Here is an 18,220-nt window from a genome sequence, read left to right as displayed (position 1 = left end):
TCTCCAAAGAATGTAACCCTACTCCTCACTATGCTCCTAAACTCCAGCCTCTCCTTGTCAGCAGCTGATAGCTCAGCTTCATTTAAAATCCCACAAGGATGTACATTTCCCCTCCTCTGAAATCAAACTGGTCACCTTCCACCACAAACTTGTTCCTTTTTCTTAATCTCTCTTTAATGGCAACAACGTAGTATGAACATGGAGCCAGGAATAGGCTTAAGCTGCATCTCTGGCATTGAGAGCTGTGTGATCGTGGGCAAATCAACTCAGTTTACTCATCTGTGAAAACTGGATGACAATATCTGTTTCTGCCTATGTACAGTGGTTATAAAGATACCCAATACTAAAAACCTGTCATTTTTCTTTTTGGTGAGGAAGATTTGCTCTGAGCTAAAATCTGTTGCCAATCTCCCCCACCCCACCCCTGCTTGAGGAAAACTAGCCCTGAGCTAACATCTGTGCCAATCTTCCTCTATTTTGTATGTGGGTTGCTGCCACAGCATGGCTTGACAAGTGGTGTAGGTCCACACCTGGGATCCAAACCCACGAACCCAGTCCGCCAAACCAGAGTGTGCAGAACTCAACCACTACGACACTGGGCTGGCCCCAAAAATCTGTCATTTTTGACTGCCCCTCTTTACCACAGCCAACCTGTTAACAAATCTCTCCTGTTTAGCACCATTGCCAAACAAGAAAAGGCTCTATGGCCTCTTAACCAGTGTAGGGTCTCAAGACTTTCCTCCTTATGAATCACATTAAATGTGTTTTGAGTGAGTGTGTGAGTGAATATATATATATGTGTATGTGTGTGCGTGTGTGTTCTCCTAAAGGTGAAACTACAACACACACCCCAAATGAGATTCTGGTACAAGTACTGCACCTTCTCCTACCTACCCCTTGCACATCCCCATCTTTAGGCTAAAAATCCCTTTGGGTAAGGAGAAATGTTACCAATGGATGTCTGTTACCCACTAAAATGACGTGAAGCAGTCAGGTTAGAACTACTGCTCAAAATCTACCTTTCACATTCCCCCCAGTTATTCTCAACAAGGATATAAAAGGCCCTTGACATCTCTCTACAGAGAGTCCTTGCTCTAAACACAGGGCCCACTTGCTACTCTCAAACAAACCATGTGCTTTTTCACATTTGGCTCTCTCTGCCTAGGTAGACATACTCCCACCTTCTTGTGGAGAAATCCTATTGCCTCGCCTGGCCCATCCCATGCAAGTCGCTGTAGCAGGATATACTTTCCAAGATGGCCACAAGATGTCCCATTCCACATGTTCTTTTTACAATGCGATGCTAGTAACACTCCTCATCAAGGTGTGTTCTATGTCCTCTCCCCTTAAAACCAGTTGCACCTGTGCGTACGGTAGAGGTGATGCTATGTGCGTCTAAGGTTAGGTCATAAAAGGTGTTAAGGCTTCTGCCTCATTGTGTTGGGACAGGCCATCTCCTAAACCAGCCACCCCACTGTGAGAAAGCTAAGCAGCTACATAGAGAAGCCATATTCAGGAGAAAACCACAGCTGAGGTTGTAGCTGACAGCCACAATCAACCCTTAAGATGACTCCAGTACCAGCCACCACCCGACAGAAACTGCACGAGACCCCAGGTGAGAACTGCCTAGCCCAGCCCAATCGAACCTCAGAATCACAAGAGATATAAAATGACCACTGTTTTAAGCTAAGTTTTGGGATGATTCGTGATGTAGCAATAGTAAATGGAACGTCACCTTCTCAGATGGAGCGTTTTCTGAAACCTTATCCTGAGAAGAATTAGTAAGCCTTCTTTGGGACATAAGGCTACCTTGTTCTCACCACTAGTTCAGCAAAGCTCTTTTCATAACTGTTATGGACAGCAGTGTGCCCACGCCCCATTCATATGTTGAAGCCTTAAGCCCACATGTGACTGTATTTGGAGATAAGGACTATTCAAGGAGGTCATTAAGGTTACATGATGCCATAATCCACTAGGCCTAGTGTCCGTCCATATAAGAAGAGGATGCGGCACCAGCAGGGCACATGCACAGAGGAAAGGTAACACGTGTACACGGTGAGAAGGCAGCCATCTGCAAATCAGGAAGAGAGGCCTCACCAGAAACCAACCTTGCCAGCACCTTCATCTTGGACTCTTAGCCTCCAGAACTGTGAGAAAATAAATTTCTGTTGTTTAAGCCCTCCAACCTGTGGTATTCTGTTATGCTAGCTCAAGCAGACTGATACAATCATGAAGATATTTGTTTCCCACAAATGAGGCAGGGACCTTGCTTCATCCACCTCTGTATTCTCAGAACCTAGCACAGACCTGATACATACCATATAGTTGACCAGCATCTGTTGAATGAATGCACATAAAGCCAGGGAGGACGATTAAGGAGCTGATAAGGAAGTGAGTTAAAGAGCCGGAACTTGAAAGAAGAGGTAAAAGGAGACACATGTGAAGAAACAATAAATGTGCTGATATAAAAACTATTAGCTAACATTTAGTGTCTGCTCTTTGAAGTAGACACCATGCTAGATAACATGGATTATTTTCATTTAATCTTCAGATAACTTTGCTCTACGTTACCCTTCCTGGCCCCAACACTCACAGAAACTAGTAGACTACTCGGTAGAAGGCCTGCTTTTGTATGGTGCTTGTGAGGTGATGGCAAGCCATGCAAGTCGAACTTAGACAGGGTCTAAAGTTAGTGTAAAGGGAATAATTACATTCCCGGAGGAGAGGAATACAAAGACAGGAGGCACTGCGATTTAGGAGAACCCCAACTACACAGTGTCACTGAAATCAGGGAAGAAAAGAATTTCAAGGAGAAGGGCGTGTTCAGGCGTGGAAGGCTGCAGAGAGTTGACAATGAAGACTGAAAAAACGCAGTTGAATGTGAAAATCAACAAGTCACCAGTGAGCTTTGAGAGAGGAATTTCAGTAGGGTGGTGGTCTCCAGACTACAGCGTTAAAGAAGGGGAAACGAGGCGGAAAGAAAGTCGGGAGCTAAAGGCAGCGACCACTCCTTCAGGAAGTTCAGAAGCGAGAGAAAGAAGAGCGCCGTCAAAACGGGTAAGACCAAGCACCTTTGACCACAAAAGAGCAGTCACCCGAGGAGCAAGAGGAGCTGAAATTGGGATGGAGGAGGCTCGAACACGAAGATGCCCGACTGAGCGGGATTTGCAAGAGGCTGTTAGGCTGGTTCTACGGAGACGAGAAAAGGGGGCTGGTCCTATGGAGAAGAGAGAAGGGCGCAGGGCCAGCCGAGAGGAAAAAGCATTCTGCTGAGTCCCTGCAGCACTGAAGAACTGGGCTCATCCCAGACGTCCAACGCTTCTCGCCAAGGTAGCAGCGTGGACACCAGCGCCGAGGGGCCGCCCGGGGACTTCTGGGGAACCTTGTCCGCGCGGGCTCTACCTCCCAGCTCCCAAGCCGCTCGACTTCCGCCAGGGCAGCCCTCGGGGGCCCGGAGCGCCGCACCTCCTGGAGAGGCCCAGGGACGCAGGCCCCGCAGGCACTCACCCCACGGCCACTCGGCGCCAGCGCCGGGCCGGCCGCACGATGAGCGCGTCCCAGGCGGCCGCCAGCCGGCCCTCAGGGGAGCCGGATCCCAGGGGCGCGGGCGCGGGCCCCAGCTGCAGCGAGCTCCACAGCGAGCGCAAGGCCGAGCCCGGCAGCTGCGGCTCCAGCAAGAAGACGCAGCCCACCGCCAGCGCCAGGAAGCCTGCGTAAGCGGAGCCGCGCCACAGCGCCATGGGGACAGCAGAGAGGCAGCTACGCCGACCGGCTCCTCTCCCGGCCCGCGCCGCTTCCGGGTTCGACGTCAACACGCGTGCCCCATCACGCCTGTGCGCACGGCCCCGGGGGGGGGGGGGAGGGGGGGGCGGGGCGAGGGACGTGGAGGGGCGGAGTCCAAATCTGCCTGGCTCCAAATCCCGGCGCCCGGGGGCGAGATGCCGCGGTCTTGAAGGAGGCGGAACAAAGGCGCGGTGCTGGTGTCTGCGCTGCGCGCCTTCCCGGAACCCCAGACGTTTCTCAAAACAGAGGGGCGAGATACGTTTGTTTTCCTAATAAAACGAAACAGACGGGTTATGAAGAAGCGGACAAACCTCATGTTAATCTTTGAGCCAGTCGGTCCCTAGTTGAGCTGTGCCTGCATTTCCTCGGAGGAGCACGTCACACTCTCCTCTTCAAATCCGTCCCTCAGCCCCTGTGTTGTACCCATTCTCCATCATTTACTAAGCTCTTTCTTCAGGCACGGGGCTCTGCGCTCCTCGGAGGAATCGGCTCAGACCGTAGCAGCGCTGCAGGGAGCCCATGGGGGAATTCTGTCCCTTTGGAAGGTGGCCGAGACCTTCAGCCGCTCAAAGCTCAGGCCAAGACTGAGAAGAGCCCGCAGTGCTCGTCATCTCTGGATGACCAGATTCAAACCTTAAAATGACCCTTTTGGTGGCGCTGTTCCCTTAACAATCTCAGAAAAATGCACACGATCCTGTGTACAACATAGGGAGGTTATGAACCTGGATTAAGAAACCCTAGTTTCTCCTCTTCTCCCTTGGTGATACGACTTAAACTCAGCAGGTCCTGTCTTCCTTGTGACCCTCCTGTGTTTGAGCCTAGGTTGAGAGCCAGTGACGCTAGACTTGCTGCCAGGCCTGTCTTAGCAGCCTGGTCTTGTTCTCTGGCCTGTTTCCATTTTTCCAGTTCTGCTGGCTCCTGACCTTGGCTCTGTGTCGGATTTTCCACTCTGTCCCTGACCTTTGGATTTGGCAGTGAATCTTTATTTCCCTAGCTTTGATCTTAGGCGTTAAGCTTTATTCCCTCTAGCTCCACCTCACCAGCATTTCCCCATCCTGGTCATCTCCCCTCCCCTAGCTCACCCCACCCAGCCTACCTGACCATAGCATCTCTTTCAAAGGAGATGTTCAAACAGGAAGAGATTTGGGCTACCACAGAAAAGAAAGAAGGCAAGGAGCCAATGAGCTCTGTGTGGAGCCATGAAGCGGTCTTCCGTGGAGTTGCCTGTTCCTTCTCTCTCCTCAAGGAGACTTGTCAGTCAGTTCCCAGAGAAACTGCTCCCTTTCATGGCCTCCAGTCGGCGGGTTTCTCCAGAAGTGACTGAACCAGCACCTAACTCAAAAGCAGCGAATCTACTGGCTGTCCAGAGACCATTTCTCCCTACTGAAAACTTGAACCAGGAGTCTAGAGTCTGCAGCTGGTTGGTTTTGGTTGTGGACCTGCAAGGTCACATAAGATTGAAGGTAAAATAGGGCCAGTTAAGTATATTTCCAAGGTAAAGTTTTAGGGGGAGCAGAGGAAGCTGAACTCTGGGAAGGCCATGGAGCAGACTGGCTTCAAGGAGCAGGGAGGTGCTCCACCCCAAAGTGGGGCAGAGAGACAGCTGTGGGGAGCCTCCCTTCTGACTCCCAGCAGAGCTGCTGAACTACCAGCGCTTTGCACCTAATTCTTCTGCTTCTTTCTAGTCTTGCCAGAACTTTTTTCCCCTCTAGTTTTATTGAGATATAATTGACATATAACACTACACAAGTTTAAGGTGTATAACATAATGATTTGATGTATGTGTATGTTGTGCAATGACTGCTACAATAAGTTTAGTTAACATCCGTCACCTCACATAGTTAAATTCTTTTTCTTGTAATGAGACTCTTAAGATCTACTCTCTTAGAAGAGCCAAGATGGCGCCGTGAGTAGTCCTCTTTGTCTCTCGCCCTTCGAGTCTACAATTATTTGGACACATCGCTTGACAAAGGATATCCAGACAGCATCTCAGGACGTCTGAGACACCCACGCGACTATACATCGGAAGGCGGATGGACTTTCCTCTGGGAGGATGTGGAAATAGGTGAAAACTCTCCGACCCCGACGGGAAGCCTAGTACCCGCAAGCGGCTTTCTTCCAACGGACGCCCCCAGAGGATCCACACACATCTAGGGCAGGAGCGAGAACACAACAGAGGAGCAACGGTGGAAACAGGTGACCAGAACCCTACCTAAACCCCCTGCAATTACTCCTAAACGCAGAGGGAAACTTTGGAGTTGCACACCTGAGCCCGCGGGGAGAGTCTCTCCCCGCCATTGGCGGGGAGACCCAGCCTGGTGCTCGGGGCGCCCGGAGGGTCCCAGAGAGAGACACGGAGGGCACGGAGATCTCCCAGCTGCCATTGCCCGCCCCGTGGGACTAGGGATTGCCGGAGATCTCGGAGAGGACCGGGGCGGGGGGAACTTTCAAAGGCCGGTTCTGCGACCCGGAGGGGAAGCGCCGGAGCTCTGCCCGGGCAGCAGACAAAACTCTCTGTCTGCTGTTAGCAGAGGGGCCACGCTGAGCATTCACGGCTCCGGGAGAGGCCCGGAGAGAATCCCAGAGGGCGGGGCGACCCCCAGCTGCCGTTGCCCACCCCGTGAGGCTAGGGATTGCCGGAGATCTCGGAGAGGACTGGGGCTGGAGAGAGTTCCAGAGACCCAGCTTAGTAGCCTAGGGGGAAACCCTACAGGCTCACAGCAGCCTTAGGGAAAGCCTCTGCACAGCACCAGTAGAAGGCACCCAGCCGCCAGCCACAAGGCTGGAAGACCCCAGGGCAAAAGCAGCATAGCTAGGTGTACTAACCACAGACTGTAGAAGATGCCAATAGCTCTCCTGCGACCCATAGAGGACAAGTGAGATTTGGTGGGTGCCGACAGCAACGGAGCGACAAATATAAGTGATCCCACCCCTGGCCGCTGGAAAAGCCCATAACACCGTTGCAGACCCCAAGGAGAGAGCACATCTAGGTGGGCTGCAACAGTAGGCACCTGCAGCCTGAAGCCCCCCTGTGACGGCCCCCATGGCAGAGGAGGGAATCCAAAGGGCCAATGTGGCTACGAAGAGGGGCCCAGGCCCAGTTAGCAACTACGGACAGGGTTCCTGGTTGGTGAAGTATAAACAGCTGCTCCCCCCACCGCAGCAGCTGAAACAAGTGAAAGGAGCAACTAAACTCTATCTCCATGCGGAGGCACAAATCAACAACATCAAGCAATATGAAAAAATACATTAAATCTCCAGAACAGAAAGAAAGCAACAAATACACAGAAAACAATCCCAAAGAAAATGAGATATATAACCTAAATGACGATGACTTCAAAACAGCCATCATTAAGATTCTCAATGAGTTAAGAGAGAATTCTGACCAACAACTCAACGAGTTCAGGAGCTATGTCACAAAAGAGTTTGATACGATAAAGAAGAACCAAACAGAAATATTGGAAATGAAGAACACAATAGAGGAGATTAAGAAAAATCTAGATGCTCTGAACAGTAGGGCCGATAATATGGAGGAAAGAATTAGCAATTTGGAAGATGGCAATATAGAATTGTTGCAGGCAGAGGAGGAGAGAGAAGCAAGACTTAAAAGAAATGAAGAAACTCTCCAAGAATTATCAGACACAATTAGGAGATGCAACGTAAGGATTATAGGTATACCAGAGGGAGAAGAGAAGGAGAAAGGGGCAGAAAACATATTCAAAGAAATAATGGCTGAGAACTTCCCAAATCTGGTGAGGGAGATGGATCTTCAGGTGACAGAAGCCAATAGATCTCCAAACTTTATCAATGCAAGAAGACCAACTCCACGGCATATAGTAGTGAAGCTAGCAAAAGTCAACGACAAGGAGAAAATATTAAGGACAGCCAGGCAAAAGAAACTAACCTACAAAGGAACCCCCATCAGGCTATCAGCAGATTTCTCAGCAGAAACTTTACAGGCTAGAAGAGAGTGGAATGATATATTCAAAAATCTGAAGGACAAAAATCTACAGCCGAGAATTCTCTACCCAGCGAAAATATCCTTCAAATACGATGGAGAAATAAAAACTTTCCCAGATAAACAAAAATTAAGGGAGTTCATTGCCACAAAACCTCCTCTTCAGGAAATCCTCAGGAAAACCCTCATTCCTGAAAAATCCAAAAAAGGAAAGGGGCTACAAAACCAAGAGCAGAGGAGATAAGTAGAAGGACAACAACAGAGAGTAGCAGCTCTACATCAGAACAGATTAAACCATGGGACGAGAAACAAAGGAAACTGAAGAAAACCGGAAAACAAGACACAAAATGGGAGTGGTAGGCCCCCACGTCTCAATAATCACTCTAAATGTAAATGGACTGAACTCCCCAATCAAAAGACACAGAGTGGCAGGATGGATCAAAGAACAAGATCCAACAATATGCTGCCTCCAGGAAACACACCTCAGCCCCAAAGACAAACACAGACTCAGAGTGAAGGGATGGAGAACAATACTCCAAGCTAATAATGAACAAAAGAAAGCAGGTGTCACTATACTAATATCAGACAAGGTAGATTTCAAAGCAAAACAGATAAAGAAAGATAAAGAGGGACAGTATATAATGATAAAAGGGACTCTCCACCAAGAAGACATAACACTTATAAATATATACGCACCCAACACAGGAGCACCAAAATTTGTAAAGCAACTCTTAATAGAACTAAAAGAAGACATCAACAACAATACAATAATAGTAGGGGACCTCAACACACCATTAACACCAATGGACAGAACATCCAGACAGAAAATCAACAAGGAAATAATAGAATTAAATGAAAAATTAGACCAGATGGACTTAATAGATATATATAGAACACTTCATCCAAAAACAGCAGGTTACACATTCTTCTCAAGTGCACATGGAACATTCTCAAGGATTGACCATATTTTGGGAACCAAAGCAAACATCAATAAATACAAGAGAGTTGAAATAATATCAAGCATCTTTTCTGATCATAATGCTATTAAACTAGAAATCAACTGCAAGAAAAAAGCAGAGAAAGGTGCAAAAATGTGGAGACTAAACAACACGCTTCTCAACAAACAATGGATCATTGAAGAAATTAAAGAAGAAATCAAATATTATCTGGAGACAAATGAAAATGAGAACATGACATACCAAATCATTTGGGATGCAGCAAAAGCAGTCCTAAGAGGGAAATTCATCGCAATACAGGCTCACCTCACTAAACAAGAAAAAGCTCACATAAGCAACCTCAAACGACACCTAACGGAACTAGAAAAAGAAGAACAAACAAAGCCCAGAGTCAGTAGAAGGAGGGAAATAATAAAAATAAGAGCAGAAATAAACGATATTGAAACAAAAAAGACAATAGAAAGGATCAATGAAACAAAGAGTTGGTTCTTCAAAAGAATTAACAAAATTGACAAACCCCTAGCCAGACTCATCAAGAAAAGAAGAGAGAAAGCGCAAATTAATAAAATCAGGAATGACAGAGGAGAAATCACAACAGATACCAATGAAATACAAGAGATCATAAGAGAATACTATGAAAAACTATATGCCAACAAATTGAACAACTTGGAAGAAATGGACAAATTCCTAGACTCCTACAATCTCCCCAAACTGAATCAGGAAGAAATGGAGAATCTGAATAGACCAATCACAAGTAAGGAAATAGAAACGGTAATCAAAAACCTCCCCAAAAACAAGAGTCCAGGACCAGACGGCTTCTCTGGAGAATTCTACCAAACATTCAAAGAAGACTTAATACCTATTCTCCTCAAACTGTTCCAGAAAATTGAGAAAGATGGAGAACTCCCTAACACATTCTATGAAGCCAACATCACTCTGATCCCCAAACCTGACAAGGACAACACAAAGAAGGAGAACTACAGGCCGATATCACTGATGAACATAGATGCAAAAATCCTCAACAAAATTTTGTTGCCTGGTTTTAAAACTCCACTTCTCCCATCTACCATCTGTGTGACCTCAGGCAAGTCATTTAACCTTTCTGTCCCTCAGTTTCCTTACCTGCAAAATTATTCCTACTTTACTGAATGGTTGTAGGAGGTAGAAGTATCTGAAAAGAGCCTAGCACGGTGTCTGCTACATGTTGACACATGCCAAAAACCCCCTGCCCTTGCTATGGTTGGTTCCTGAGAACTATATTTAATTTTCTTCTCAGCCCTACTGGTCTGTCACTCTCTCACTGTAAGGAGAACAGGCACCTCTGCATAGATCACTGTGCAGTGGCTTTTTCTATTTTTTGACTGGTCAGCATGTATATAATATTCCACTGAATTAAAATGCTAAAATTTATTTATTCATTTTACTGTAAATAGAACATTTTGAATTTTCCCAGTTTTTTAGTGTTATGTACAATATTGACATGTACACACTGTTGATATACATGTAGAGAAGTTCCTTTAGGGTATAAAGCAAGAGTGAAATTTCTGGGTCATATGATATACCTATTCTCAACTTTACAAGATAATGTCAGACATCTTTCCAAAATGGTATGCCAGTTTCCCTTCCCACTGGCAGTGTATGAGAGCTCCTGCTGCCCCGCATACACATCAACAGATTCTAAAAATTTTACCATTCTGTGGGGTATGTAGTGGTGTCTCATTGTGGTTTTCACAATGTTTATGTTAGTTGTGAATATCTTATCCTCCACCCCTTTTGCTTCTTGTCATTCTCTTTATCATATCTTTAGTGAATAAAGTTCTTAATTTTAATGTGGTTAATAGTTTGTTCCCTTTTATTGCTGCCTTTTCCCTTATCTTTAGTGATTTTTGCTACTTGTTTAAAAAAATCTTTCCCTCCTCAGGGTCATGAACATATTCTTCTATCCTACCTTCTCAGAGCTGTATGATTTTGCATTTCATGTTTAGGTGTTTAATCCACCTTGGAATTGACTTTTGTGTATTGTGGGAGGAATCCTTATCTATACTTAACTGACCCAGTGCCTTTTATTGGTCCCTTCTCAATGACTCTGCATTCCCACCTCTACCCAATATTGTGTCCATGTATGAGTGGATCTGTTTTGGGCTCTGTGTTCTGTTGCATTGGTCTATTTGTTTATCCTCATACCAGCACCTCACTATCGTGATATCTGATAATGTAAATTCTTTTACCTTATTTTTCAAGAGCATCTTGACTATCCTTGGCCTTTTTTCATTCCTATATACATTTTCAAATCAACTTGTCAAAAAAAAAATCCAGTTAGGATTTTGATCAGTTTCAGTTTGGGGAGGAGTGACAGCTTTGCAATATTGAGTTGTACAGTCTAGGACTATGGTAGAGCCTTTCATTTATTTAGATCCACCTAAAGATTTTGCAGTAACATATTTGACTTCTTTGTGTAGACGCTTTGCACATCTTTAGAATAATTTATTTCTAGGCACTTAATATTTTTTAGTATCTTTATTGAGGTAAAACTGACATACAATAAACTGCACAATACTTAAAGTGTACAATTTGACAAGTTTAATATATGTATACACTCTGACATCATCACTACAATCAAGATAATAAACATATCCATCACCCCCCAAAGATTCCTCGCGTACCTTTGTAATCTTTCCCTCCCACTCCTTCCTGCCCAAACCTCCCCCCTCCCTACTCTGTATCCAGGCAAAAGATGATCTGCTTTCTGTCCCTATAGATCAGTTTACACTTTCCAGGGTTTTATGTATGTGAAAGCATACAGTATGTACTCTTTTTTGATCTGACTTCTTTCACTCAACATAATTTTTTTGATTCATTTAAGTTGTAGTATATATCAATTGTTAATTGCTTTTTTAAAAAATTTTATTTTGAAATAGTTATAGATTCACGGGAAGTTGCAAAAATAGTACAGAGAGGTCCACTGTACAGTTTACCCAGTTTCTCATCTTGATCTTTGCACGCCTGGCTGCTGTCTGTCATTTATATCTCTGCTGAAACACAATCTGCTCACACAGAGCTTTGCTGACCAACCAATATAATATTATCACCCTGTAGGTCTCCACCACTTCTCCCACTTTGATTTTCAGTCTAGAACCTATTAATATCTGATTTTTCTCATTTGTTTATTGATTTAGTGGTTTGTTGTGATCTCATCCTAGTAGAAACAGGGACCTTGTCTGTCCTAGTCAGTGACTAGAATAGTGCCCAGCACTCAAAAAATGTTGAATAATGAAATAATGAATCTTCCAGCAACCACATAATATGAATATTGTTCTTTCCATTTTATAGATGAGAAACTGGTGAATGAAAGATTAAGTGATTTGCCCCAAACCACACAGTTTGTGGTAGTGATAGTGGGGATATTGAGTGCTGAGATTTGAATCTCTGATTTCTAAAGACACACTACGCTCTTTTTAAAAAAATCCTGAGACAGGATGCAGGGCAGAATGGAGCTGGTTGCATTTATCTCCTTTTATGGCAGAAGCCCTTCTTTATACTATGGGTTCAGACCATAGTGCCCAGGCCAGGGGCAGCTAACATCCCAAGTGGTCAGCCCTAGGGCCCCTGGCCCTCAGCAGCAGTGGCCAGGCCCGCAGGTCCCAGTGTGGATGTTTCTTCACTACCTCCCCAAAAGAGCGGGAAATTCATTTCCCTCAAACCCCCTTCATGCTTCTGGGGTTATTTTGGTAAATGAATTAACACTTCTGGCAATTTATTTCTAAATCTTTCTTTAAAGGGACATTACAGTTCATTATAATTTATTGCAAACAGATTTCTTTAAGCAAGTCAGCCTGGATATTGAAATTACGTTTTTCTTAGTTTTTGGCACTATTTACAGTAAAGAATAACTTTTTAAATAAAAAGCAGGTACTACTTCACTGGGGAAATAGTCTAAAACTAGATTTTATTTTCACACCAAAAAAAATCTACATATCTTTAGTTAAGGTTATATTAAAAAGTTAATTTTGCACGCTGGCCAGTGGTGTAGTGGTTAAGTTTGCAGGCTCCACTTTGGCGGCCTGGGTTTGTGGGTTCTGATCCCAGGCATGGACCTACACCACTTATCAGCCATGCTGTAGTGGCAACCCACATACAAACTAGAGGAAGTTTGGCACAGATGTTAGCTCAGGGCTAATCTTCCTCAAGCGAAAAAAAACGGAAGATTGCCAGGTTTCGAAAGTAAAAGCCTGACATAGTTTTCAATGTGGTCTCCTTGCTTGGGAGAATCTAGAGGATTTGCTCCTCTCTCACAGACTACTTTGTCCCCACTGCTCCCAGTCACAATTGAATCCATCCACATGATGGCTTCTCCTGCTTACCATGCACAGCCTAGAGCTGCACACCCCACTGGGAGTAGATAAATCTGGTGCCTCTTTAATAAAGCCGAGGATGTCAGCGACTGTTCTATGCGCTCCAGTCACTCTGCACGGAACTGGTACAAGAAAAGAACTGCATCACTTACTGCGTGGTTGTCTACTTTCTGGAACAAAAATCTGGCTCATCAGTCCATTACTCTACCCATGACAACTTGAGTAGGTACGGAGCTGCAATTTTTCTTCCAGAGTTCCCGATCTGTGGCCAAATGTATGATCCACCAGTTGGATCATGTTGCAAACTGTGTTATAATCAACACTTTGGAAAATTTATCATCACTGTCGTGTTCTTCAGAAGGAGCAGCTCTTGGTGACCATGATTCCTGTGGCTGTCCTGGGGTCGGGTAAAGATGAAATACCCCAATAATCTCCTTTCCTACTCCTTGATCCAACTCTTTAGGCTGCTCCGTGCTTCCTGGGGTGGATAAATGAACATCAGGCCATTTTTGCTTAAAAAAAAATCATAAAAATGATACATAGTCCAAGCATATCATTTAGAAAACACAGAAAGGTACAAGTACCTTTTTTTTTTGTTTTTGAGGAAGATGGGCCCTGAGCTAACATCTGAGCCCCTCTTCCTTTACTTTATATGTGAGAGGCCTGCCACAGCATGGCGTGCCAAGCGGTGCCATCTCCACACCTGGGATCCGAACTGGCGAACCCAGGCTGCTGAAGCGGAACCTGAGAACTTAACCGCTGTGCCACCAGGCTGCCCCAGTACAAATACTTTTAAAATCTCCCTTAATCCCACTGATCAATGTTAATTTTTGGTGTATATCTTTGATCACTTTTTTTTTAATGTGTGCACATAGACACATCTTCACAGAAGTGGGATTTTATTATTAAATATGTTGTCACTTTTTTCTTAATAAACGAACATTTTGATATAGCAATACAAATTTTTATCCAACATGATTTTTCATGGTTGCGCAGACTACATTTATTTAACCTACCAGTAGAGAAACTGTTTACAAGTTTGGGCTATTACAAATAATGAGGGATGAACATTCTCATAGGCAAATCCTTGCAGTTTCTTAACTGTCTCCTTAGTACAGAGTCACACAAGTGGAACTGCTACGTCCAAGGTCACACCCGATGCTGTTGTCAGAGTTCCCTCCAGGAACGTTGACCGACTTTCTTTCGGTAGTAGATAGGAGCAATCCCACTCCACACGCACTCCTCTCCACATCTCAGCCCAGCCGGCTGGTTGCCGGAAGGATGCTCCAGGCGACCCCTCTGGCACCGAGAAACGCTGGAGAGAGGGGCGTAGATAGGGTGCACTACAAGCCATAGAGTCTGTGGCCACACCTAAGCAGTCTAGGGCAGAGGAAGGGGTCCCTAGACGAGAGAGACGAGCACCGGTGACGATGGGCCTCAGGGTCCCAGAGCTCCCGTGAGTGCCCGTGGATGCATCAGCCTCGTCTTTGAGTCTGTTTCCTCATCTCGGAATGGGGACGGGATCCCTCGGTGATGGAGATGCGTGGATGCGCCGCCTTCGAGGGTGCACAGAACCGAGCCCCGCCAGCAAGGGCGCCCCCGGCGCGCAGGGGACCGAGGACCGGACAGCCTGGCTGGAATCCTAGGGGTGACCCCCGCCCGCCGCCGGAGCCTCCCTGTCTCCCCTGTCCCCCCGCCGGGACAGTGGTTCGGAGCCCGCAGGGGGCGCCGCGAGCCCACCGCAAGAACTGCAGCGCCGCGGAGCAGGGGCCGCGCGGGCCCTGGGGAGAAGCGTCGCGAGCCTCGCTGCTCAGGGCCGGGGGCAGGGCTCGGCGCCGGGTCCTCACCTCGTGCGGCTTGTCTTTCCGCGCAAGGAAAACTGCATCAGCTTAACGGGTCTGCCCTTGGAGCCTTGGCGTTTTTCCTCTCCGGCTCAGCCCAGCGGCCGCCGCGCAGCTCCTGGGCTGGAAGTCATTGCTCTGGGGTTTTCAAACCTCAGGGCAGAGGCCACCACCTTCGGGGAGACTTTCTGGACTCCCCCAGGCCTGAGAGGCGTGGCGCCCTGAGCGGCGCCCTGTTCCGCGAGTGTGCGGCCCACTTCCCCTGTTGGGCTGTCTCTGAGGATGGGGACTTTGCCTCCCTCCGGGGCCTAGAGCCCCTTATGGCAGCACCCAGCACCTCTGGCCCACGGTTATAAGTGAGGGAGCCACCTCTTTTCCCTGCGTGGCACAAGCGAGGGTCCCCAGGAAGGGGCCACGCTCCATCCCCAAACCTTTAGCCGCTTTGCTGGAGGAGTGTCTGTGTCTCAGATTCGTGGTGGTGGTGGTGGTCGGGAGACGAGGGGTTCAGAGTGTGTGTGGGAGTTCGTGCACCATGTCAGCAGGGTGTTTGTGCATGTGTGACTCTGTGTTTATATATTTGTGAGAAAGCATCTTCCAAATTAACGATACGTCTATATGGAGTAAGTATTCAAGTCAAATTGGAAAGGATTTCAATCCTTGCTCTTTCATGATGTAGGTGAAACAGCCAATGGAGGTAACCTAGGTGCCCATGAAGGGACGAATGGATAAAGAAGATGTGGTATTTATACACGATGGACTACTACTCAGCCGTAAGAAATGATGAAATCTGGCCGTTTGTGACAACATGGATGGACCTTGAGTGTATTATGCTGAGTGAAATAAGTCAGAGGGAGAAAGTCAAATACCATATGATCTCACTCATAAGTAGAAGATAAAAACAACTACAAAAAACCACATAGCACTGGAGATTGGATTGGTGGTTATCACAGGGGAAGGGGGGAGGGAGGAGGGCAAAGGGGTGATGAGGCTCACACGTGAGGGGGTGGACTATAATTAGTTTTCGGGTGGTGAACAAGATGTAGTGTACACAGAATTTGAAATATGATGTACATCTGAAAATAAATAAATTTAAAAAAATAACATAAATAAAATACAAGAGCCAAGAAATTCGAGGGCTGGCGATTGGTGCTATATTTGCAACCACAGGCACCTAGCCTTGGGCAGACCTCTTCCTTGACGGGTCTTCTTTGTCTCCACTTTGTTAAAAGATAATTTTTTAAACAGAAAAATCATAACTCTTATAAAAATATAAAATGAACACGTCAAAGATTTTATTTAACTCAATGAATGAGGGAACCAGTGATGTTTTAAAAATCAGTTCAAAGGACAGTGCAAAAACCAAATACATCTCCTGGTGATCAGGAAAAATCAAACGAATTGGCTGGTTGAAACAAAGTCGCCGTCTTCCACAGGAGGGGTAAATCAATTGCACCTCCACGGGACAAAGTTCATTTGCATTGCTATGGACAAGAATTAGTTGCATTATTTTCAGTTTTCCACAATTTACAGACTCAAAGACAATGAAAGGTGGAGACTGCTATAGAATCAGATAACCTGGAGAGGTGCTCTAGCCAGCATTCCATAGGGCACTTTTCCTCCTCATTTCAAAAGGCTGTCACAACTCTTCCTGGCAATTTGTACCATAGGGTTGATTGCATCAAGGTTTTTCAAAGTTTTTAGTGGTGGAACTCTTTTTCTAAGTGACTAAAAACTAAAAAATATATCCTGGACATCTTTCCATGTCAGAATATAGAGGTCCACCTCATCATTTTAAAGGGCTAAATAGTATTCCATGGTATGGATATCCTTAACTTAATCCACCAGTTTTCTATTAACAGATTTTTTTTTCAGTTGTTTCCAGTTTTATGGCATTATAAATAAATGCCGCAATGAACTTCCTTAGTCAGTATTTTGTGTGTGTATATATATGTGTGTATATATATATATGTAAAATTCTGTGAGTGGATTCATAGAGTTTAAGGGTCGCTGCATTTAACATTTAGACATATGTTGCTAAGTGACCTTCCCCGGAAGTTGTAATCATTTATTTTTTCTGCCAAATGGCATATCTTTACATCCCTGCCAACACTGGGTATTATCAAACTTTTAAATCTTTGCCAATCTGATAAAGGGAAATGGCACCTCATAATTTCAGTGTACTTTTCCACAATTATCTCTGGCAGTTAAAATCTTTCCTTTGGTGGGAAATTGCTTCATTATTTGTGCGACTTCCCTCTGCAGAATAACTCACCCAGCATAGTTGGAAAACTCTAGAGCTATATCGATTCTCTGGGCACTCATATTCTAGGAGGCAGGTTCTCTGTAAGTGGGTGTTTGGCTCTGTTCTGTCAGTGTGGACCTTGTGTGTCACCCCTGTGTGTCTGAGAGCCAGTGTGTTCATGTCTGCCTGGCTGTGGGGAATAGAGACCTGCTCACGATAGTGCAGGTTCCCGGGGGGGTTACTGCAGGCAGAGAGAGCTCTCCTAGCTGGGAAAAGGAGAGCAGTTGGACTTTCTACAACCTAGAACGGCCAATGGGAAAGGGATGGAGGACAGAGGCAACCTCACTCTCTGTCTCTCTGGCCGTACTCTGCTTCTCCCAGGGTGCTGCTCCGTGCTCTCTGCAGACCAATAAACTTGCCCATGGGCCCAAAGCAGCCACCCTGTCTGACTCCACGTGCCTTTCAGCTAAAGAGGCTGGGACAGAGACTCAGTTTCCCAAGAAATCAACCACTCACTGTGACTGGGGAAGAGAAGACAGCCACCAACAGGGTCTGTTGGCAGAGGCTGAAGCAATAATTATAAATCTCTGCTTCGTCACATGCTCCATTATTTGCAAAGTAGCTGAAAGCTCAATTCACCCTTTACTGGCGGTACCAGCAGTGCGTCTGGAAGAAAGAACAGGAGCTCAGGAGGGAGACAGACCTGGGCTCCAATCTCAGCTCTGCCACTTACTAGCTATGTGACCAAGGGCAAGCCACTTGATTTCTGTGATCCTCATGCCCTCGTCTGTAAATCGAGGTTAATGGTGCCCACCTCGTGAAGTCATCGTGAGGATTAAATGAAATAACATATATAATGGATCTTAATAAGTGCCTCAGTCAACACTCCCCTGAGTGACATTTTGATAATCACACCTTTCAAAATGAGGATTTCAAAGAACATTGCCACGCGTCAGAAGTGGAGAGGGTCCTTCTTCCTTTGGTGTACCCGTTTAACAGCAGTCTTGTGCTTGTGTTCTTTTGTGAGAACGGCAAGATCTGGCCCTGCCTAGCCTCCTGTGCCTCTCGCTGCCCCACACTTTTACTTT

General features: G+C 46.0%; 1 protein-coding gene across 6 annotated transcripts in view; it reads right to left on the bottom strand.

The window, feature by feature from the left end:
* ADPGK (ADP dependent glucokinase) overlaps positions 1-4,592 on the bottom strand; it is a 29,620-nt gene extending 25,028 nt beyond the window's left edge. For 2 of the 6 annotated variants that reach the window (XM_014849726.3, XM_014849727.3), the window contains exon 1: positions 3,508-3,841. In XM_014849726.3, the coding sequence (XP_014705212.3) occupies positions 3,508-3,740 (233 nt within the window). In that variant the 5' untranslated portion in view covers positions 3,741-3,841. Of the gene's footprint in view, positions 1-3,507; positions 3,842-4,094 lie in introns of those variants that run through there. The other 4 variants (XM_044764590.2, XM_070498596.1, XM_070498609.1 and 1 more) reach the window with 3 other exon arrangements.
* Between the last annotated feature and the right edge of the window lie 13,628 nt (positions 4,593-18,220).

The sequence above is a fragment of the Equus asinus genome, chromosome 2 (assembly GCF_041296235.1).
Source record: "Equus asinus isolate D_3611 breed Donkey chromosome 2, EquAss-T2T_v2, whole genome shotgun sequence".
Taxonomy (NCBI): Eukaryota; Metazoa; Chordata; class Mammalia; order Perissodactyla; family Equidae; genus Equus; species Equus asinus.
The sequence above is the reverse complement of the archived record's forward strand: the minus strand, read 5'-3'. Positions and strand labels throughout refer to the sequence as shown.